This window comes from Pogona vitticeps, chromosome 12 (assembly GCF_051106095.1).
Source record: "Pogona vitticeps strain Pit_001003342236 chromosome 12, PviZW2.1, whole genome shotgun sequence".
NCBI classification, from domain to species: domain Eukaryota; kingdom Metazoa; phylum Chordata; class Lepidosauria; order Squamata; family Agamidae; genus Pogona; species Pogona vitticeps.
In genome coordinates, this window is record NC_135794.1 from 3998583 (window position 1) to 4022730 (window position 24148).

Below are 24148 nucleotides of genomic sequence, written 5' to 3' on the forward strand. Positions count from 1 at the left end.
TTCAAGGCAAAATGACAGGGTCACCTTGCAACTAACTGGAAGATACAGTATCTTCTACTGGCCAGAATCCTGTTGTACAACTATACGCCGCACAACTTTACACGGCTGTGTGGCATCAAGTTGCAGAGTAAGATTCCAGCCACGGAAAACAGTTGGGCTCACATCTCAGTCAACGCACCGGGCAAAACCCTGTTGGAAAATCCATGTGTGTAAGGACATTGGCTTGAGTTTTTTTCCTCTCTCTGTTTGCCATTCATCCCTAATTCCCTGCCCCACCTCATCCAACGCCTGTACAACATTTAAAAGGAAGAGAGGAGAATAATTGGTTCTTTTTTTTCCCTGGAGGATAGTACCTTGAGGTCCATTTTTTTTTCTTGGCTAGGTATTGGTTTCGTTTTCAAACTAAGACACCAAGGAGTATACTTCCCACCCCCCTCCGAACTATCTAGCTCAAATCCGCTCCACCTCTTGGTCAAATCCAGTGCAAGTAAATGACTTCTTCATCTTTCTGACTCGGTGAAAAACATTTGTGGAAATCATTACTCCCGGGGATTTCCAGCCACGGGCTGAAACCAATGTTTTGGAACGACCTAATAAATTCTAGGACGGCTCAACATTTTTTTGGCTTGGGTGAAACAAACTGCGGATAGTTAGTGCTGCCCGTTTGCCAGCATCTCTTGACCTTTTGTTGCCAAACATATGCCCCAAACAACAGACGCACAGACAGACCCACCCACCCAATGGGCTTCGCAGAACGGCCTCGCCAAATGGCAGGTTTTACTCCTCCTCAGAAATCCCACAATTTTGCAGCTGCTGAAGATTCAGCGCCCTAAACGAACTGAAAAATAGCTCTGGGCTCCTAGTCCGTTTACTTAGTGCCTCTTGGTTCGAAGACTTCACAAGGTTGTCCAGGGTGTCTTCTGCATCCACAAGGGTGTGAAAATTCAATGACTTCGTTTTCATTCGTAAGGAAAGCTTTGGTTTCTCAAGATGACCACCTATCATTTTGTCCTTCCCTCAAGAACCAATAGCCTTCCTGAGATCTCCTGTTCCAGGAGATTTCCTCAGGGGGGGAAGCACGATTGTTGAGGGAACCAGGTCTGGCCAACCCTAGAAGTTGACCCACTTGGTTATGTCAGGGAGAATCTCTTGTATAAGTCTGCACAGAGAAGGGCAGGGGTAAGAAGGAAGATGTGAAAAGACCCTAACGCAACCATGAGGATCATGTCACTCTACCTAGAGGCGGTCATGCTGTTCGCTCCCTGATCCCAACCCTCTCAGACCCAGTATTGGCTGTTTTTTAATGCTGGGTTGGATGTCCTGCAGTATTGGAGAAGTTCTGGGTCTTGCTGACCTCCTGGCCCCAGCCCCTTCGAGTTGAGTCCTGCTTCCTTGGCCTCCAGGGAGTTGACCGGCGACAACGCGGCGACAACGGAAGCCCTTGGTTAGGGTCGGTCTTCCGGAAGGTCTCCTGATCGACAACGGTGCCATTTTTGTATTTGGGGGGCGTCCCTTGGACGTTGTGCTTGCCCGTTTTGTTCCGCTTGTGGAGGTAGAACAATAGAGGGAGGATCAAAGCCAGGAGCAAAAGGATGAGGCAAATGGGCAGGATGATGCTGAACATGTTGGTTTCGATGAAGCCAAGGAGGTTGCCCTTTTCGGCTGGAGGAGTGCTGGTTGTCATCCCTTGACCTGGTCTTCCCGTTGGAAGGACAAGGAGCTCACTGGAATTATGCCCGGGGCTCTCTAACTCAGTAGGCCTAGTGGTCATGGCCAGTGTCTGAGACGAAGGGGTTAGACTTTGGGGTGTGGAGCTAAAGTCCTTTTCATGGAGACCAGGGTCACTGAACAGCGTTGCACCATATGCTGCAGAGGAGTTGAAGACCTCCGTGGTGTACGTCATGGAGTGTAAGCCAGGCGGGACGCCCTCCGCTACCAGCTCAAACAGAAAGCTGTCTTGCTGCAGGTTCGGTTCAGAGTCATCCGTCTCCCAGATTTCTAACCCAACCAGTCCTTGCTCAAGGTCACGTTGGGTGAAGGCCTCGATGGGGACAGGCTGGCTCTTTTTGTCCCTGGAGAGTTTCACAAATTGGCTCTTCTGGGGAGCCTGGAGGACTTTGAACTCTGGGTCACTCTTGGTCTTGTTGGCCAGCTCGCTGGCATCAAGCATGCGGGTGTCTAACTGGATGGTGGTACCTCTTGGCCAAGGGCCATCCAGTTGGGTTTGGACCAAGGCCTTCACTGCAATGCTCACCACCCCTGAGACGTTGACTTCTCCGGACATAGCAAGGAACTGGAATTTATCTTCAAAGGAGACAAAATCTGTGAAAGAAAAGGTCACTTCCCCGTCGTCCACTTGCTCCTGTGAAAATTCTGCCACGGGCTTTCCACCGACTGTAACCTGACCGAACCGTGGACCGTCCACAAGTCTATAGAGCATATTTGGCTCCCCTTGGTCCAAAGACCCCAGAAGGTGATCATGTGAAAGTGAAGCTACGTTCACCCCCTGTGGTATTTCTAGGACAGTCTGATTCGTAGCCCATTTGACTGCTGGGAGAACCATGATTTCCAGAGAAGTGAAAATGGGTGGGTTGTGTCCATCAGAGATGGTGAGATCTAAGCTCCCCGTTGAGCTGGTTCCATTGGAGATGAACATCACGTGTCCTGCGTTGATGTCAGCTTGAGTAAACTGGGTTATCGGAAGTTGTCTATCATGGATGTTAGCAACAAAGCCACTGGATGATCCAGAAAGGATGTCATATTTGATTTCCTCAGGAGGGCTGTCAGGATCTATGACGTTCAAGTGCTTTTGAGAGAGTACCATGGAGGAACCATGGAGCATCCGAAGGACTTGTTCTTGGTCAACCAGCCGTGGAGCTATCTCGTTACTGTCCTTTATAGTGATATTGAATCTCCCAGAAACAATAGGTCCCTCCTCTTTCTGTGGGGGCTGGATAGATTTCACAGAAACGTGACGGAGCCAGGCATTAAATTGGAAATGATCATTTAGGACGCCATGCCCGTGATGGGCGTACTCTAAGTCACCTGCCAAGAGATCAGATTGCAAGAAGTAGGGGTGTCTTCTGTCAACTGGTCCATCGGGAACAGACAGAGTCCCATAAGCGGGTAACTCCGTGATCAGAAATACCACATCATATAATCCCCTCTTGGAGTCTGGCTCTGTAAGGGTGAGAAGATTGGAAGCGTCCAGTAATGAGATGTCAATCACTCCACTTTGAGCTTCAGGAACAGTAAGACCTAAAAGAGACAAGGAAAAACATTAATGATCACCAAAAGAATTTACAAGTTAGGTGTTACTTATACAAGATGCGAAAATATTAAAAATATTAAAAGAAAAATCCCATAAATATATATTTCCACCAATGAAGTTACCAGAACTGCCCACTAGAGAGAGCCAGATACCATGGTATGTATAGCATTCATTGTTATAATAGCATTCAGTATATATTGTCCATGGTTTTTCAACACCTATGGAGGGCTGCCCCTTGTTTTTCAACCTTGCAACGAGTAGAGACAAAAACATTATTTTCTGACGCTAAAACAAGTAGCTGGAACAAATTACTTTTTAAAAGTTACTTTCCAAGCTCTATTCACAACGCCTCTGGTTCTTCTATTACCTTTGTTTCTCCACAACTTTGTGAAGCCCTGGGGACAGCTGGCCTCAAACGACAGCAAGATCTTTAGGACGTAGGGGTCAGTGGTTACAGGTGGAGCAGAAATTCGGAAGTGAAGAGTGTCCTCAAGGCTCCAGAAGGGTTCAGGCGGCATTTCATGCTCATAGTAGATCACGCCTGCGTCCACCTGGTTGGAGGCAGACAAGATATGTCAAGAAGATAGCATGCCAAGCATGGTGAAATCAGAGAATGGTGGTTGTGGGTTTCTCGGGCTGTTTGGCCATATTCTGAAGGTTTTTCTTCCTAACGTTTCATCCGTCTCTGCGGTGAAACGTTAGGAAGAAGAACCTTCAGAACACGGCCGAACAGCCCGAGAAACCCACAACAACCCTCGGATACCAGCTATGAAAGCCTTCGAGAATTCAATTCAGAGAATCATAGCCATGTAGACCTAGAAGGCCTCCTGTGGACCACTGAATCCAACCCCCCCCTTCTTCTTTCTTTAGCTCTTCTTGTCAATGCTATTCTATACATGCCTACAAGGGATGGGATTTTTGCGTATTTTTGAACATCCAAATGTCTTCCAGAGTGCCCCAGCTAGAATTCTAGTGTCTTGACCCCAAACAACCAAAAGCCCTCTCAGATATTTGATATAACTTACACATGGTGCATCAATGAGATTTCTGAGTTCCAAGACAGAATATGTTGGCTGGGTGGAGCTAAGCACTTGTAGCACTGCAAAGCATTAGGGGCATTGTAGTCTCTCTGCCCAGTATTTTCCATAGAGTGTGTGTCCCAGGAAATGCAATCAAAAGACATTTGGAATTATTATTTTTTCCCTGAATAGACTGCCTTTTCTAGTTGTGCAAAAGAAAGACATAAGGGAAGAGGAGGTGGGACAAGACATAGGAAGACCTCTTACATTCTGTGAATGACACAGCAGCCCAAATATGGTTGTTGTGGGTTTTCCGGGCTCTTTGGCCATGTTCTGAAGGTTGTTCTTCCTAACATTTCGCCAGTCTCTGTGGCCGGCATCTTCAGAGGACAGGAGTAGCACTCTGTGCTCTGGTGCAGTTTGTTTGGGAGTAGAGTATTTATAGCTATGGGATCAGCTTTTGTCCTTTTCAGGAGATGGGTGATTATGGTGATCAGTGTGTTTTTGTTGTTAGTCTATTGTTGTGATAAGGAGGAGAGATTATCTGTCACTGTGATTGATGGGTCTCGTTAGCTGGTCTTTTGTGTGTAGTGATCACCAGTCCTGGTGGCTGGGCTAAGCCCAAATATGGTTGCTTAGCAACACTAAGATAGGCCCATTGAATCCACGGGCATTGGCGAGTCAACTCCTCCCTAAGTTCCATTGATTCCAATGGGCTTGCTCTATGTGTGATTTAGGATGCTAAAGGAAATTACAGCTAAAGTAGGTCTATATCACTCAGTGGAGCCTATGGAGGAGCTGATTTACCAAATCCCCATTGATTTAATGGGACCACTCGACTGCAATTTACTGTGTGAAGCAACAGGATTTCAGACACTGAGTTGCACAATAAGACCTTTGTCTGGGAGCGACTTTAGTGGGGAAAAGACGGTTTAATAGCACTTTGGTCTCTTCTGCACATAAACCTGTTTCTGCATTCTAGCTTAATGGCTTGGGAAGCCGGGTACTTTGGCAAGTTTTTAGCATGGTTCAGTCTGGACAGAGAAAAAGCTGTTGAGTCCATATTGGCTAGCATCCATGACATCACTACGGGAGTGAAACTATTTTCGGTTCACGGTGTGGCCCTCTATCACGTTTGGATCACCCACAAGGTATTGGTTAGAGGAAATGGGAGGGGCACAGCAACCACCAATCACAACCAAAGGTATAGGATTATGATTGGGTGTCATGGAAAGGGCACCAAATCCTCTTACCTCTGACTGGGTGAAATTCCTTAGTTCTTCTCCATCGCTCCCTTTCTGGCTATTCAGCAACCGGCCAAATCGCAGAGGTTGGTCTATGATATAAAGTAGAGATGGGGCGTCTTCCTCCTCATTGGTCACTGCTTTCAGATTCTGACTTCTTATTGGCTGAGAGGTACCTTTGAAAGGAAAAAGGGAGAGGAACCATTTAGTGGAAGGGGACCTCGGGCTCACGGTTTCCGTAAAGAAAAAGAAACGATTTCCCCAAACTCAAGGGTTTGCCAACTCTTCGTGGTCCTTCCATGCGCTAGACACATGAGAACCCGCGTGCTCCGTAACTGGCCGGTCCTGATCAGGGATGAGACCAGCGGAACTGTTTGAGACTACAATTCCCAGCCGTCATGCTGTCTGGAGGATTTTGGAATCTGGAGTTCAAAATAATCACTTTCCTCTAGATGCAGGTAAGAATGAACTATCTGAGAAGATGACCACACTTTCTAGGATCCAGGAAAGACGTACGTACTGCTGGTCAGCAATCCATTCATCAGGTGAATAGTGTTCAGCCTGTACTAGATGGGGGTAATGTCGCCCCCTCCCAAAATTACCAAATTTGTAGTTCCTACCTATCAACCCACTACTATCCTTAGCAGATTGGAGTGACCTTTCAGAGCTGAAGTGCCCTATGGTCTACTTGGGTAGATGCACCATCTCCGATCTTATCTGGATGGAGAAATTGTTTGATCTCAGTTTATCACATCGAATTGTTGAGGCATGGCTCGCTTATTCTCCTTGTGCCGTGACTCAGAAGTAACATGTTAGAAGTAAAGAGCTTACCTGGAACATGATAGTTTTCTGGTGCAGCTCTGAGACCAGCAGGTTATTTCCAGAAACGAAATAAGGCAAAGACTGACCTCTCTTATGGGGTGACACAGTGATGTACAGAATAAACCATGCTTTACCTGGGCACATTATGAGATCTTGCTTGTTTTCCAGACGGATCAGCCGTTTCTTTTGGGCTGTTACCGCAAAGAAGTGACCTGGAGACATGTTCTCGCCATCCGATAAATCAAAGGAAAACCCTCCATCCAGGGGTCCTGTAGGATGGGTGAGAAAAGGGAATGAGATTTTACATAGTAGGGCAGAGGCCACCTCTGTACAAAAATCCGGGCGCCTGCAACTTTCTGGAGAGGATAATTTAAAAACTGTACGGCCAAATGTATGGAACATATCATGACATGGGAAATACTGACCCAGCTTTGCAGATTGAACAACAAAAAAAGCAGAAACAACAGTTCTTTTCTCCTAGAGAAATTTTTGTTGTTGTTAGAAAGAATCAGAGCATCTGGGAGACTGATTTTGGGGCATTTCTGTAAAGGCACAAAAACTGGAACCATGAGAGCTGCAGAGAGTATTAAAAAGTAGAAGCTTTAAATGGGTTGTTTGCCTCTTTGTGAGCAATCAGCCTTGCCCTTTGCTATTTCTTGCTCCGCGTGTGCTTAGCTTTAGAAAGAAGAAAGATGCTAAGAACATCTTGTGCATATTGTGCAGACCAAGAAAAGCAAAGAACCAAAAGCAGTTGGTGTTTCTATCTCACACTGGAGGTGAGATTTTCTAATGGGGAGTTGAGAATCCCCAATGGTCTGTCTTGCAGTATCAATTTCAGTTCTTGATATCTCCATGTACAGTTGGGGACAACTCTGTCTTCAGTCCCCGGAGAAGTGCAGCCAGCAAGTGTAGAACAGTGGGAATGGAGTAGTCCTGGGGAATTGCTTGGACTTCCTTCGGCCCAACCTAGCAATCTGGATGATGGACATGGAAGGGGACACCACTACAAGCCTTATACTTCCTCTAAGGTCATCTAGCTTCGCCTGTTTCTCCATGAGGGGAAAGCACGCTCATGTTCCTCACCCATCCCTGCATGGAGAATACCTTTGCTATCTCTGATCACTGACTGGTGATATCAAGGGTGTTCCTTCCCCCACCCCTCTCGTGTCCTTCACATATCTAAGATTGGAGACAGTAGAAGGAGCTCCCCTAATGCACTCACTCCCATCCCCCCTTTGAGAACTTGAGCACAGGAAGATGGGTTCCAGCACTATCTCCAGCCTCAGACCAATTAGCATGTAGGAGAATCTCCACAGGTGGGAGTTTGAGGCAGGAGCGGGGGATCTCTTAGGGGCCTCAGAGGTCAAATCCTACCAGCTGTGGTCCAGAGAAGTTCCTACCTCTTGACAAACCTAATGCTGTGACAGAGAGATTCTGGGTTGCATTCACACACCCATTCAACCCTCTTGGGTCCCCCCCCATTTCTGCTACAAACCTTCATGGATAAACTGAACAAGCCCACTGTTTATCTGAGCTTGTGTGAACCGTTGGACCGAGGTGTTGGGTGATGGCTTCAGCATGACCTTCCCGTTGATGGGTGTTCTTATGGAATATACCACTTCCTCTGGAGGGGTGTCTTCATCCTCGCTTCGAAGGAGATCTGGAGTAATCTCCGCGGTGGCACCTTCTTGGATCTGCCAGGGAGAAGAGTCAACAACAGAGTCACGTTAACCCATCCAAGTTCTCCTCTATCAACTTCCCCATGCGTTCGTTGTGGGTGTGTGTGGCAGCTGGTGCTTGGAATCAGTGGCAAAGAACATTTTAAAAGAGGATGTTGGCGATCTGAACTGTCCTTGGAAACAGAGAGAAAAGTCTGACATTGGGTGGAACACCAAGGAGAAAGAGAAATGGGCTGGTCCCATGGTTTGAGCAGATGGGGTGCCTGCTCCAACCCGATGCTTCTCCCACCAGTAGGGGTGATCTATCAGCAGCCGCTAGAGTCTAGAGGAAGGGAGGACATTGCAAGAGCGCCCAGCTAGGTAAGGAAAAGGCGGGTTGGCAAGCCAAAGAGGGTGTACATCAGGTGACACTAGTTCTCTGCCTGTCACACTACTGCCTCTGTAGGCACACTGTCTGCTCTGCAGTTATGGTTGCACTCTGGTTCCATCATGGTTCACATCCTCCATTAGTGGTATGGTGGGAAGGAGGGGAAACGGTATTTGCCAACAGCTTGTTTACTAATGCTTTACGGATAAAACCAGGAGCAGGCTTATATCACCCCTGCTTTCATGGGAAGGATTACCACTTCCTCTCTTACTCATTGCTGGAGGCTATATTCTCTCTATGTTCATCAAATCCTAGCAGTCCATCGTTCTGCATTGTTTCCAAAGGAGTGGTGTGTTGTGAGTTAGTGTCCAGATGCACTAGAAAAACATAACGGCCCTACATCTCTTCCAAGCATCTCAAACTAAGCCAACCCAATGCATAAAACATCAACGTATTATGTTCCGCAGCAGCTTAACGCATGAATGTGCATGCACTATTATGAACATGGCTTTTAATATTAACAGGATTCAGAGTTGACCTCCCGTTTTTACTCCAGAGAGCACAAGTCAGTGTATTCATTTGAATTCTTCGTCTTTTAACCTTCACAACAAACTACATGGTGATCTTCCTCCCTCTGGTTCCTCATCTTTAGACCAAACTTGGATGGGACAGCCGTCTAAACAGGGGACACCTTGAAAGAGAGGATTGTCCTCTATAAGAGAGGACATGTGGTCTGTATCCTTAGAAAGTCCCTCTCCTGATTGACTTCTTCATTTTTGTGATGTCGTATTGTTTTGTTTGTAGATGTTGCTGTTGTTGTGATTTTTTTTGTTCCATGTTTCAGGTTGGAGGGAAAAAACCCTGGAAAGGTTGGTTAACCCAGAGGACCATGGCATCGTAGAGAGGGTTTGTGGCCATTTCGGGAACCTCTGAAGGCCCAATTAGGCTCCCAGTTCTTCACCCTTCATCTAGACGATGTCTTCTTTCTGGGGTTTTCAGATGACTCTTCTGAATATTGCGCCACCGGATTTCTGGTGGTAGAGAAGACCTCAACCTTAAAGAACACAAGAAGTCCCAGGAGAAGAGGCGGGGTGAAGAACACTGGTTTACTGCTCCTTCATCTCCTCCTAGAAAGCCATTGCGTGATGGTTGGCATGCACACAGACACACCCTGGTGGCACATGCCATTGGAGCAAACAGCAGCTGTTTTGAAAACTGAAGTCCCCGTGGAGTCCACTGGAGTCCATAAACAAGATGGTCTGCACCACGGCCAAGAGACTTTTCACACCTTCTTTTGAGACCTTCAGAAGAGACGAGGCAGAGCTTGTGCCCTCAGTTGAACATGGAGCAGGCAGACATGACCCTTCTCAGTGCCAGCGTTATCTCAAGAGGTTCTCCTTTTTGGTTCTTCTGGGGAGAAGGCCCCTGAGTGCCTTAGAATGGTGGTCCCCAACCTTGGAAGTTCTTGGACTTCAGCTCCCAGAAATCCTGGCCAGCGGAGGTGGCGGCGAAGGCTTCTGGGAGTTGTAGTCCAAGAACATCTGGAGGCCCAAGGTTGGGGACCGCTGCCTTAGAAGACACAAGAACTGGGAAAGGCCAAGGAAGAGAAGAAACCCTGGAGCCCACTCTTCAGATGCTGAAGTCTGTGAGTACAAGGGCATCATCTCCCAAATGTTTGCTTCCAGTGAATACTGAAAGCTGGGCATTTGGTTGTATGAAATGGGTGTGTCTTGTTTCAATGCAAGCACAGCTGCCTGGGCCAGAGGTCAGCTCGGCCTGGAATCGCATGCCGCGATGTCTAAATAACCTTTCCTCAAGCCAACATGCATGACAGAAGTCAAGAACAATGCTTGAGTCATCCGAAAAAATTAAAAGCAGATAACGAGGAGAGAAACTAAAGTTGGTCCTAAATGATAATAATATTCTGGATTTCTACAGCAACTCGGGGCTGTATGATAAAGATGTCACATCACTGAAAGCTGAAAATGGGTTATCCGCAATGCCAAAACCTCTGAGCCTTGCGCATGATGCATCAGAAGCATTGAAGCTGGTGTTTACCTCATGCGGGCCAATCACGAAACAAAGCTAATTTGCAAGCTACAGGAGGTGAAAGCAGTCCTAAAATAATAAGACTTTGTCCAGCATTTAGTGATCTGCTTCTAATGATGCACTGTTTGTATTTTGTTGTTTGACCCTTAAAGAGCTTAATGGGCTCCTTATTTTAAAAAAATTGTTATATCACTTCCGTATAGGGAGTGGAAGAGTTTCTTTGCTACATCACAGCTTCTGAAACCCACTATGCAACATGGCGACAGGCCATGCTAAGAGGCAGATTCTGGGAATTATCATCTATATAAAGAAAACTTCCAGGTACTGGTTATCCCTCACCCTGACCCTAAAGTGAGGAAGACCAAGGCTCAGAAATGCGTCCTAAAGCCATTTCGTGAATGGGCGACAGGAGCAGGATTCAGGTGTGGGATTCATAGCGCAATCTTTCAACCGCTTTGCTAGAAAGAGCTGTGCGGATCCTACATTGCCGTTTCATGCTATCGCCGTTCTTGAGTTTCTCCTTTGTGAATCTAACGACAGCAGGGAGAGGGGAAAGCAATGGTCTTCTTCTGCCCGACAGGTGTCACATTAACATCACAAAGCTAGGACACGGTGCAGATGTCAGAGACTGGTCCTCTTGCATTTCATGGTGTCATATGCAAGTAGAGTGTGGTTGTGTGTCATCTTTCATGGAAGGCAACCCTTCCTGCCAGATGTTTTGAAGATATTCTCCATTTGAAGGGCTACCCAGTCCAATTTTATCTTCAAGATCATAGAATAATGGAGCTGGAAGGGGCCTAGAAGACCCCTAGGAGTCCAAGGGGCTAGGAGACCAAGCCCCTGCTCAAGGCAGAAATCCAAGTCGAAGGAGATCTGCCAGGTGGTTGTCTAAGTTTCTCTGGAAGGCCTCCAAGGTTGGAGCGTTCACCACCTCCCAAGGCCATTGTTTCTGTTGTCGTAACCCTTCTAACAGACAGGACATTTTTCCTAATATTCAGCCTAAATCTGGCTTCCTGTAACTTGAGCCCATTATTACATGTCCTGCACTCTGGGGTGACTTGGAAAACATCCCGCCCCAACTCTGCATGACAACCTTTCAAGTATCATATCATAGTCATCTTTTCTCAAGGCTGAACATGATCCGTTATGGAGGGAGGTCAAGAACCCATCCAGCGTAAGCAGCACATGTGGAGGGTGGAATTAGACTTAGCACGCAGGCAGGCTGGTCTCCTGGTCACAGTCTGTCCTATTGGTACATCTAAACAATCAGCGGAAGGGATTTCAAGGAACGTGAAGTTGTACATTTGCACGGCTAACATCTGGATGGCACAAAGGCTACTGGTTTGCAGTCTTTTCCACCTCTCGGCATAAACTAGTTCATGCAGTCTGATGTAAACCACTCTTCTCCCTTACATGTCATGATGCATATCTTCGTTTGGCGTGATGTGTAACTGGCCACTTTCTGGAATATGGTGTGGTTGCCCCTATGGCTGGAATATGGCGCAGTTGCCCCTATGGCTCTGAGCTAGCCACATGGATGGTTGACTTAGGCTTCTGTTAGGCTTCTCACTGTCTCTGGAAGAGGCCGTTGACAAGGGAAGGAAGCGACCTGCCTGAAAAGCAGCCTCTCCACTCCATTTCTCAGCCCTGTCTTCGCTTTGCAGGTTGTATGGCACTTTGCAGAAACAGCCCTTGCTAGAGGCAGCCAGGAACCCCGCCAAAGATAATGGACATATCTTGTTTCAAAACCTTCCTCCGAGGGATCTGTTGAAGAGAGATTTCTCTGTAGCCTACATCAAGGCTGAATTATTCAAGCGTTATGCCTTCGTATCCCTTCTTCGGGATGCATTTTATTATGTTTGCCCATCCTCCGTGTTGCCTCTGATCTTTGGAGGAAAACAAACGGAGGACGCCAGAGAGACACGGGGCCGCTTTCACATCATTTGGACTGGAGATGTGTCGGATGATGGCACTGCCAAGGGGTAAACTCCTCTCCCTTGGGGTTGGCTGTGTGAGCTTGCTTTTCGCTACCCTACCTCCCGCTCTTGAAAGAGAGGTCTATGGCAATGTTCATCAGAAAAGCCCTGATGGATTGGACCTGGATTAGACCAGACTGGCAATTTGTGCCTGTTTGTTTTCAGCGAAACAGGTGTTTGGTGCTTCCCTGCCCTGCCTCCCCCAGCAGGCTACCCCTGGAGAAGGAAGGGCAAGGAAGCCAGGCTGCTTCCTCTGAGCGGGTGCTTGCCAAAGGAGGTGGGGCTGAGAAGCAACAAACACCTGTTCGGCTGAAAAACAAACCAGCACAAGCCACCAAAACTGGCAATTTGTGCCCATCTCTAAGACCTACCTCAGGGGTGGGAGACCTGAAGCTCTCCAATTGGGAGTTCTTGCATCACCACCAACTTCTGTAAGCCTAGCCAGCGACCAGAGGTGATGGGGTTGCTTTTCTGGACTGTAGCCCCAGCCAGGATGGTCAATGGGACTTGTAGTCCCCAAAAGTAATTTCTGCCCCTAAAGTTGAGATGAGAATGATCGCTCATCAACATCTGCAGGGCAGGCAGGTCACCCGTTTGGGTGGTCAATAGGTGACAGATTCCAGGCTTATTGGATTGACTCTTGTATATTTCAGACTGGAAACCCGAGATTCACCACCATCCAGAGAAAAAATCAATGAAAGATTTGCATGCAAAATGAAGGGCCAGAACTAAGCTCAGCTCTCCCTCTCACTCTCACACAGAAACTATTCCTGGTTATTCTAACTCCAGTATATGTACTGCCTAGAAGATTTGGTCCTCCTGATGTTTTAGATCTTCCTATCTGTTGGAGTTTTTACAAACTTGTATGCTGCCTTCACTAGATTTAGTTGGGAGGGACCTTTCTGAGTTGGGATGACTGTCAATCAATTCAGCAGGAAGCAATTGCTCCTTTCCTGCCTCTGATTTCGAAGAGAGACATACCTCTCTGCTTAAGTATCTTTTCCTCTCCTTTTTTTTTAGTCAGAGTTGTTAATCAGCCTGTTAGCAAGTTTACTGTCAGAATGCAGTCTGCAGGAGCCTGCTGGGAGCAGGCAGTGTGAATCTGTTAAGGTCTGTAACTATAACTATTTTTGTACATCATGCTATTTGTTTAATCAGTTGAGAATTGTATATAAATAGAACATTTTATTCCTTCTCTTACCAAGGTCTCAGAGTGAGTTGTTGAGACTGTAACTGCCCGTTGATGAGATGATAAGAGGTGGTCTCCTCTGGGGAGATTTGAAGCTAATTCTGCTCTGTTAAGTCCCTGCACTTCTGCTGTGCATCTAGAGGAGTTTAGCCAAAATTCGGTATTCTGCCCAGACTACCAGCCCCATCCACCAGGGCTAAGGGAGGGCACAGCACTATGGAGGCTGAAGTCCCAAGCATTCAGAAAGTGAAAAATTCCAAACTTTTTACCATGACTCAAGAAGGATAGAAATGAAATACATCTATCACGTCCAACAGCTCAGGAAAAAAAAAACATGGGATCCTTGCGTTGCTCAACAAAACATTTATTTTCCATTGTTGGGAAGCAGCAACTCAGCTGGGAAAAGGATCCGGAACCATGACCTTGAACTGAAACCACCAGCCCCAAACTAAAAAAACTCCGTGACCTGAAAGAATCCTGATTATCATCTGTTCGGCAATGAGATCATGGGTTATGAGGACACCAGCCCGGTGCTGTCACTTCGGATTTGTTCTTTCCTAATTATATTTTCACTGTGTTTGGTTCTTCCACAGCCCCATGTGGGATTCGGCCTCTTCTCTTCCCCTCTGACATACATGAACTCATTCTGCCTTCACGGGGAGGGGGGGGGGACCTGGACCGGCTTGTCTCGTAGTCGTGAGCTGTTTGACATGAACGCTCCAGAGCCCTCTGGAGGAGGAGAAGGTTGCACCGCATAATGGAAATGCCAAGGGCCGCTCGGCTCTGATGTAGTGGAGATGGGTTTATTTCTGGAGAAAAAGCTTGGATGGAGCAGAAAATCCTGGAGGGAGCTTTCGTACAAACGCTGCTCGAGCACTCTGAAATCGTTACCCATTTGCCTTGTCTTCCTGCAGCCTTCATCCCTCCCCCAGTTAGTTTAGAGACTGTCAACACTGTGTTTGGCATGGGAAAAAAGACCTTGTCGGCATGCGTTTCTACTTAAAACAATCCATCCTTCCCCTTTAAGAGCTGACCCATCTCTTTCTGGCGCAGGGCTAGGACATGCAATCTTTTTGGGAGGATTCACTGAGATGCAAAATAGCTTTGTTCTGCCTTCGCAGACGGTAGCAGTCGTTAAAATTGAGGATAAGGATTTTTTACACCCTGAATTGCACCAGATTTCTTAGTGTGGACAGGTCCTTAGTCTCTAATTAGAGCGATAGGGTGGTGTAGTGGATAGCATGTTGGATTAGGACTCAGGAGTGCTGGGTTCAAATTTTTGCCAAAAGTCACCAGGATCTGTGGAAAGTCACCAGGATCTGTGTGGCACTGATTAAACACTCCTTAAACATCTCACAAACCTGGAAAAAGCTATTTAGAAACTATGTGACTTCTAATAACGATGAGCCTTTAACTGTGTCATGAGTTAACAAGGGGCTTGCTGATGCACTTTTACAGATTCTGGCTGCCCAAGGCCAGGTTCTGACTGCCAGCCAGGGTTATCCGGTCTCCAGCTTGGCCTTGAGGCAGAACATTTGGGACCCATTCTCCATGTTTCAGGGTTTGGACCTAAAATCCCAATGTACAGGATGATGTCCACCCAATGATCCTTAATGTTGGAGCTTTGTTCTCATGGTTTCAGACAAATATCATTATCTTGTATTGCAGCCTAAGTTGGGTTTTTTTTTTCATCCTCCCTCCTCAACCCTTCTTCCTTGTGTGTTATGTCTTAAATTTAGAGGGAAATTGTTTAAATCTCCTTGTAAGAGGGGCTGTGAGATTTTATTTTTTTTGTTTTAGCTTTTTGGCTAACAAGCAGTGACTAATGCCCTTTAAACAAACAAACAAACAAACAAACAAACAAACAAACAAATAACAACTGTTTACCAGGGACGTAAAACAAATGGGAATGCTCTCTGGAAAATTATCAATTAATTATTGAATTGTTATTAGCCGCCTGTTTCACTGAAGTGTGCAATGAAGGGTAGGCAGGCAGGGAGGAAGAAAGCGTATTAAGATGGCAAACGTATTCATTTTTCAAAAAGAGGCTCCAACGTTCTGAGACTTGATGGCTGCACATATTACATAAAACAAACATAAGCTCCATAGTACTTTTTTCTTTTCTTTTGCAAACTCGAAAATGTGAAAAAGTAATGTGGAGTGATGCTGCCATCGTCTGGCCATCTTGCAGCCTTGCGAGGAAAAAAAGTGGAAAAGAGATGGTATTTTTTTCAGATCCATCCTAGGCAAGGCAAAAAGGCTGTTCTCATCCGTTCCCCCCCCCCCCTTCTCAATGACTCTGAACCAAGGACGGGTGGAAAAAGCAGCACACCACGATTACATGTCTTGCCTTCTTCTGCTCCGCCCTTTTGTCATCATTGGCACGGCTACTAACTAATTACTTTAGCTGCTGGACTTTATACATGGGACGCAAAAGGATGTCTTTTTTTTGGAAACTAGTGAGAAAATAAGAGTATATGAATAGCTCTGATGGACCAGGTTTTGGCAAACTGGAAAGAGAACAGCAACTCAACTCTGTCTCTGCAACTGGTACTAAGAAACACATAACCTGGGATGCTGGAGATGATGCAGGGCAATCATGATGATGCTCATAGATACCTCCATCCACCACAAACTTGTCTACCCCTCCTTTAAAAGCCTGTAGCTCTTCCTACCATCCCTTCGTAACTTCATACCTGAAGCCTTGTGTTGACCACCAGTACAGGCGCTTCATCGTTGGTTGGGGTAACGGTGATGAAGACCGTCTTGGGTTGGCTCTCTTGTTTGACCTCCGAGATGTTGGCCACCACCGTGAACCTGTCAGCCAAGGATTCGCTCCCATCATGCACGTAGCTGATGAGTTGGTGCTCTACCTGAATGCGGAGAGGAGATGGTCATAAGTGTGTTGGATCATCATCATCACCACCATCTTAGAACTGCAGAGCAGGAAGAGACCCTATGGATCATTGAGCCCAGCCCCTGTCAAGGAACTACAGTGGGGAATTGAACCCACAACCTCTGGCTCCACAGCCAGAGACCTGAACCCTTGAGCAGTTCACACGAAAAATATAAGAACGGTCAAAGATGTGAATGTACGTATATGGTGCTCTTCTTTCACTTATGAGTAACTACCACCAGGCTTCACCCAGAAACACAGAACAGGAGGAGGTAGTATGGACCAACCGTTCCTGACAGCAGGAAACCCACAGCTACCATGTCCCTAACAGCTACCATGTTGAAGAACCTCCACTTGATAAGCTTCTGTTTAAAGATTGCTTGCAAGAGAGAGTTCATTTCCCCTCCTGGTATTTGGTTCCAATGTCCACCTGTCCTTGCTGTTCAAAAGTTCCTTCTAATGCCCATCTGAAGTCTACCCTCCTGTAATATGAGAACATTAGACTTAGTCTTGCCTGTTGGGAAGTGAAAAACTAGTTTTTGCTCCCTTCTTCTACTTCTTTTTAGATATTTGAAGAGGGCTAGCATGTAACTTATTTCCCAGAGATTAGCCAGGCTTTTTGAAGCAGTCTAAGATCATAAAAGTAACTTTTCTAAGATATGTTTCTTCCTTTTCCAGTTTTCTTTTCTCTTGGACTTCCTTCCTTCCTTCCTTCCTTCCTTCCTTCCTTCCTTCCTTCCTTCCTTCCTTCCTTCCTTCCTTCCTTCCTTCCTTCCTTCCTTCCTTCCTTCCTTCCTTCCTTCCTTCCTTCCTTCCTTCCTTCTGTCTTTGTTTTGAGACTTGATGTTCGGTGGTGGGTAAGAGACTGAAGTACAAATCGGGTTCGAATCCTGCTTCCAACACCATGACCTCCCTAGATGAAAAACCATTCTTTCTTAGTCCCCTCCTTCTGCGCCTGTAACAACAACCCCAGCAGCAACGAAAAGAGTATTGTAAAACACATTCTGAACCTGTAGCAGACATTCGCCCATTTCACACATTGAACTGCTGACACCCATGTCAGTGGATTGCCAGTCTTGAGTAGAACAGTGGTTCCCATCGTTGGGTCTCCAGATGTTCTTGGACTAAAACTCCCAGAAGCCTTCGCCACTAGCTGTACTGGCCAGGATATCTGGGAGTTGTAGTCCAAGAACACCTGGGGACCTCAGGTTGGGAAACACTGGAGAAGAACATTGAAAAGATGCTTCTTTGGGCAAGAAATCCAAGAAGCCATCAACCAAGGGAGATGGTTGTCTGAAAGATTCTGGGAGCTTCAGTCCCCAAAAAAGGTAACTTTTCTAAGTTCTGGCTTTGACAACCACCATAGAAAGAAAGCACTAAAGCAACTGCCTCACTTCCTACCTCATACCAGGAGAAGACAGTAATGCTGTCCTCTTCAGGTCTCTCCACATTTTGGAAAAAGCCATACTTTGGTTCTTCAAGGACAATAAATTCCACATTGAGAGTTGTGAAGTAGGTGCTGGGAATGTTCAGGACGTCCAAGGAGAGCTTTTGGAGGCCGCCTTCCATCACAGTGAAGTTGTGAACTTCCAGAGGGACTGAAATGGGAAGAATCTCTAGATCGACCACGAGTCCTTCTAGAGGATCTGCTCCGTTGGCGGTGACGTCAACTGTGAACTGGTCGTTCTGTATCTCAGGGCTGGAGTGCAAGTAGAGGACTTTCCCTTCGTTGATGTCTTCCTGGGTGAAGGTCTCGATAGGATTCAAGCTCGTCGGCTCCTCCGAGGTGTGGCCATGAGCCAAGCCCATCAAGAACCCCGAGAAGGGAGGAACAGTGATTGTGTAGACGATCTCATAGGGAGGAATGTCTTCATGCTCAACCTGAGAGGCGGAGGAGAAGGAGATAAAACAGAAATGCAGTGAGTAAAGGCAGTAATCAACTCATGCCAGTCAGGAATGTCAACACGAACTAGGCCTAGCTCCACCTAGCTTCCTGTTCAAAAGGAGGACCAGTGCAGAAACAGGAAGCATGGACAGAGCTAGGCCTAGCTCTTCCTCAAAGCCTTCCAGTTTAGGCTCTTCTCCTGGGTGAGCCCCATTTAGGTGTCCAGCAGGTGTGTCTGTCTGTCAGGTAGAACACCCAAAATGGAGAACTGTGGGACGTATGATCCAAAAATTTCTAAAAACCCCATTCATAATAGAGAAAGTATAACTTACAAGCAGGTGGCTGCTTTTAATTTCCACAGCTTCTCCTTGGAGAATGTGCATCTTCTCGTGGTGTACAATGTTCAGCGCGTTAGGATGAGCATCTAGAAAAATTGTGACCTTCAGCACATCCTCCACCGCCACTTGGTTTGCTTCGATGGAGAGATGGATTTGATCCTGGGAATTCTTGCTCCCGTTATGGTGGTAAAGGACGTCTCCAGCCAGTAAGTCTTTCTGGGTGAAAGAAGACACTTCCTGCCCACCTTGCAGCACCATGCCCCATCTGGGTGGGGCAATAACCCGGAAGAGGATGTCCTCGTCATTTCTAATATCCACGTTGGTTTCCAAGCTGAGAACGGAAGAGTCAATTGTCCCTTGACTGCCCTGGTGGATGACTAAGCCGGTGTGGTTGTTGATTCTGATGTAAGGGTCAGAGGCCTGCACTTCTAAAAGGGTGGCCACCTGGTGCAAGCCATCAGAAACCTGGAACTGGATCCAGCCTCGGTCCGCTCCTGCATGGACGAAGACGATCTTCTTCTTCCGTAGGTCATCTTGAGTGAAGCGGTACACCTGGCGACTCTTGTCATCCACGGAGATGATGCCACCAAAGAGGATGTCCTTCCTGACAAACACCAGCTGTGCATCTGAGAAGCCTGAGTCCTCGTCCACGAAAGCAATGTCGTTGGTGGTCATCAGGCGCTGCCCATTGCGGACCACATTGAAGACTTTGTTGACCATTTGGACAGGACTGTGGTCATTCACAGGCTGAATGGAAACTCTGAAGACACCTCTCACATCCTCCGGGTCCATGTCGGAGCTTCCCTCGTCCTGCTTGGCAGCCACGAACGGGAGGTCATCCTCGAGGGTTTCGGAATCGTCATGCTGGTACACAAGACGGCCTTGGAGAATATCTTCATTGGTGAACTTCGTTATCACCTCCCCGCTGGATGAAGGAGATGTCCTCAAGACCAGCTTCCCGTGTGTCGGGCCGTCAATCACTTCGTATACATAGTTTGCATCGTTAGCGCTCTTGATGAACAGGTGGTCCTTGGAGATGATGGCTTCTCCTCCTTCTAAGACGGACAAAAGGACATTGATCAGGACGGGGGCTTCTGGGTCTCCCCCAATCTGTATCCTGTAAGTATATACAGGGGAGAAATGAGCGCCAGCCATCACGCGGAACTGGAAGGAGTCTTCGGACTCCGTGGAGTCCCTGATGGTGACACTGTAGCTTAGTTGATGGCTTTGTAAGTCTTCCTGGGTAAAGCCAAAGCCATTGGTCAGCCGAGTGCCGCGAAACTCTAAGTTCCCCTTTTTGGGAGGCTGTACGACGACATAGTGGAAAGGCTCTGAGCTAGAATCTGGTGTCTCCAAAACGGCTTCCATTTCAGCCGTGGTGATGTTCTTTCCCTTCTCGTTTTTCATCTGCAGGGGGACCATGGTCTTCATCTGAATGGTGGCCTTCTTAATTCTGATGAGGAAGGTGTTATTTTGCAAGGTCTTTTGCCCCACCTGCACGAGGAACTGCAGCTTCTCGATCACGTCCTCTGCGCGGTGCTCATCGTCCGTGCTGAAATACTGGACGCGCCCTTGCTCCACGTCCTGCTGGTGGAAAGACTCTACTTTCTTCCATTCCCCAGCCAAGTTCCCTTGCTTTTGGATCTCGCCGTACTGGAGGGGCACAGTCAAGCGATACAAGACGGGCACTCTCTGTTGCACTGCGTTGGTCTCCACGGAGAGGTTGGCCATGGTGATGGGAACGATGCCCCCTTGTGTGACGAACAGCCCTGTGTTGTTGCGGACCTGGATATCCGGCTCCACGGCCACCACCCTCAAGGTAGCCACTGGGCTCATGACCATGCCGTCGTTCACTTGGACAATGAGAGTGGACGTGGGCCCGTTTTGGTGGACGTAGACCACGTGGCCTGCTTCCAGCTCCCTACAGGAGAAGTCCTCAATTGGCTCTCCGGGATGGAAATCGTATTCCACGTAGCCTTCCTCCATCCTCTTCCCGCCGAGCAGTTGGAATCGCAAGCTGTCACAAGGGGTATCCTCATCCACAGCTTGAATAATTTCTGGATTGAGATGCTTACGCGTGTGCTCCAGAATGACCATGCGATCTCCATGTGGGAAGATCACTTCAGGTGCATCGTTGACCGGGTTGATCTTTATAGGCAGCAGGTAGGTCTGACCCTGCCACAGGCACTCTGGTATCCCTCCTCTGGCAGTGACGGTCACCTCCAGGAGGAGTTGATCCATGGGTCCTTCTGAACCATCATGGATGTACTTGACTTTCCGATTCACGACGTCCAACAGAGTGAACTTCCTTCGGTTCCTTGCATGGGGGATATCTACCCGCAGCTCTCCGTGTCTTGGGTTGGTGGTGACGCTGAAGAGGACCTGAGATTGCCTGATGTTCGCCCGGCTCAGGTCGATGGTCGGCTGGGCGTGCCGCCACTCCAGAAAGGTGGTGCCTCCTTCTGCAACCACCAGGGGACTGACATGCAGCAGTTTGGTGAAGTTAGCAAACACCGGAGGGAGGCTAGGGTCCGGGCGACAGTGCTCCATAACCGGACCCTGCCAATGGTCTGGAGGAGAGGTGGTGGGGGCCTCATCCTGTTCATAAGCAGCATCGTAGTCTGAATACTGCTCCTGCTTCCCACAGCCCACAGTCATATCCCTAGTGACAAGAGCATCCTGCAAACTTCTCCTCTCCTGGTTTATTCTCAGGTCCTCCATGCAGCCCACAAAAGAGCCATTGAAGATGCTGTTTCCAGACATAAAAGCCAGCCCACGCTCCATCATCCTCTGGGCAGCCTTCTCATTCAGGCCGCCGATGAAGAGGGGGCCTTGGAGGTCGAGGTAGCTGTGGATTCCCTTGTTCGAGGTCTGCGAAGCATAGTAGTCCACCAGGATTTCGAACCTCCGGACGTCCACGTGGACCTTGACGTAGTGGTCCTGCTCGTTGCTGAGGTAGATGTTGTTGTGGAGCACCACCAAGCCGTTCCCTTTCTCCACCGCTCCTCGGAGGCGCCCGTCAAAGATCTCCAGGTAGAAGAAATCGTTTTCCAGGCCCGACTGGTAGATCAGAGGGGCGTGCTTGACGCTGGTGGTGATCACAAACTCGATGGTCCCTTCGTTCCTCGCGCTCCAGCCGGGGAAGGCGACGTAAGAGTTTGGTCCCAGAAAGCCGAGAGGGTCGTCGGCCCCGGCGGAGAACTCAGTGCTACACCCCTCTCGGAGGCCATGCGATCGCTTCGTTCCAGAAGCCAACGTGGAGAGAACGTCCTGGTCGTTGAACGTCACTGTGTGGAGACAACCCCTGAATGGCACGCTCACGCCAGTGAGGTACGGTAGCTCCAGAGTCCCTGTCCCCCCTACATAGAGGCCATAATCAATGTCCAGCGCTTCGGGATCCCCTGGGATTTCCACAGAGGCATTGAAGAAGCCGTCCACAACCAAGGTCATCCGCCCGTCGGCCACCAAGAGATCCACGTCGTGGACCACAAGGTCATTGAGATGAGGTCCAGCTGGAGACTTAAGGGTCACTTCCTCTGAGCCCAGATCCATTCTGGCCTGCAGGGGAAAAACAACAAGCGTCACAATCGTCCTTGTTCATTCTTGTCCTGAATGTCCAGGCTATTTACGTCACAGTTGGTGGTTGGCTTTGGAAAGAAGAAGACGAGTAGAAAGATTTCAGGCAAGAATGCGAGAAGACTTATTTATCGCTAAACCACAAGTGGGGGCTCTTTGAACTGGGGGAGGGAATCCTATTGAGATCCTTCCTCCTTTCTAAATTATTTATTTAGTTAAAACATTTTTTACCCCGCCTTTCTCCTTAAGAAGGACCCAAGGCAGCTTACATCATCAAAGGACAATAGAGAAAACTCACATCAGTAAATATACAGGTCCAAAAAAGGAAGAATCAAACGCCACACTAAAAGACAGTAAACAAAAGCAAAATCAAGAACCTTTTCAAAGCAGGAAGGCGCAGCCATGCAATTAAAACCTCACTTAGGCAGCCAGTTATTAAGGGAAAGCTTGCCTGGAGATAACACTCTTTGGCTGCTTGTGGAAGGACAGCCAAGATGGGGTCAGCCTGACCTCCAGTGGGAGGGAGTTCCAAAGTCTGGGAGCAGCCACAGGAAAGGCCTTCTCTTGTGTCCTCATCCATAAGGTTGTTGGGATTAAGAGAAAGGTCTCTCCTGATTAGCTTAACACCCGAGCTGACCCATAATGGGAGACACGGCCCTTGAGGCAGCTCGGGCCCAAGCTGTTTAGAGCTTTCTATGTTACAACCAGCACTTTGATGTGTTTCTGGAAATGGATCAGGAGCCAGTGGAACTGCTGTAACAGGGGGGGTTTATGTGGTCCCTGTGACCGGCCCCAGTCAGCCATCTGGCTGCTGCGTGTTGGACCCTTCCCTCTGAAGGCCTGCAGAATTGTTCCATGGAAGAGTTGCATGGGAAGGGTAGAGGTGAAAATCTGGCTGACCTCCAGGACACCGCTGTGGAGTTCCAGCAGGAGATAATCTGTCTGCCCTGCAGCCAAGAAAAGGAGTCCGCTGCGCTGGCTCGTGTAGAACTGGACGTGAAGCTGGACGGCGTCGTAGGCGTTTGCCAAAGGCATCTCCAGGTAGCCATCTCCAAAGAACGACACTGCAAGGAGAGAAGGGGTTCAGAGGTTCAATGTCCAGGCTTGTGAACGTCCTGTTGATAACGGACGCAGGCCACTGTGAATGGCACACACTGAAGTGTCCAAAGTCCGAAGGCGCGCAAAGAAGGTTTGCAGCTGAAGCTAATCAGGCCTGTCGTGTATTCCATGAAAAGGCGATCTAATAGGAAACACACGAGGATTAGAAAAACCAGAAAATGGTGTCTCATAGTCACATTTGAAGACGGCCCTCCTCTCTCCCTTCTGCTTTGAGAAAAAGAAAGCCAGGACAAAGTGAGAGCCACAAACTTTGCAATACCGTTCGCAAACACTAGATGGCAAAGCAAACCCTGTCGAAACCTCTGGAAAGCCATTTCGGTAAACACACACCCTCCCCTCTCCCTGCATGGTTTAACTGATGATGAAGTGGACTTGCTGGCTGACCACACTGATATGTGAGAGAGCCCAGGGCCTACCTAATTGGTGCGAATGCTCAGACGCAAGATGTAAAATAAAAAGAATTGGTCCAAACCATCCCTTAACCTGGGAGGGATGGTTTTGACCCGATGGGCTGTAGGAGGCTGGTGGTCCTTTTGCACAATCTAAAGACAAGAATGGGTGACATTTTATTGAGACTGTTGGAATCTTACAAACAGAAGCTAGCTTTTGACCCCTGCACAAGTGCTCATCAGGTTGGACGTTACGGAGCTGGGAGAGGAGCAGAAGAAAAATAAAATATCCCCAGATCCACAGGCCAAGGTATAGCCCAGGTTCCTTT

At 47.9% G+C, this 24148-nt stretch overlaps 1 protein-coding gene across 1 annotated transcript; it reads right to left on the reverse strand.

Moving 5' to 3' along the window:
• Nucleotides 1-1125: 1125 nt before the first annotated feature.
• CSPG4 (chondroitin sulfate proteoglycan 4) lies at nucleotides 1126-23744 on the reverse strand. The gene is given in 11 exon segments (XM_078381045.1): nucleotides 1126-1421; nucleotides 1424-3258; nucleotides 3639-3822; nucleotides 5544-5710; nucleotides 6491-6625; nucleotides 7852-8050; nucleotides 16313-16489; nucleotides 17914-18393; nucleotides 18730-22293; nucleotides 23212-23375; nucleotides 23690-23744. Coding segments are annotated over 11 exon segments (7104 nt in total). The 3' UTR covers nucleotides 1126-1277.
• Between the last annotated feature and the right edge of the window lie 404 nt (nucleotides 23745-24148).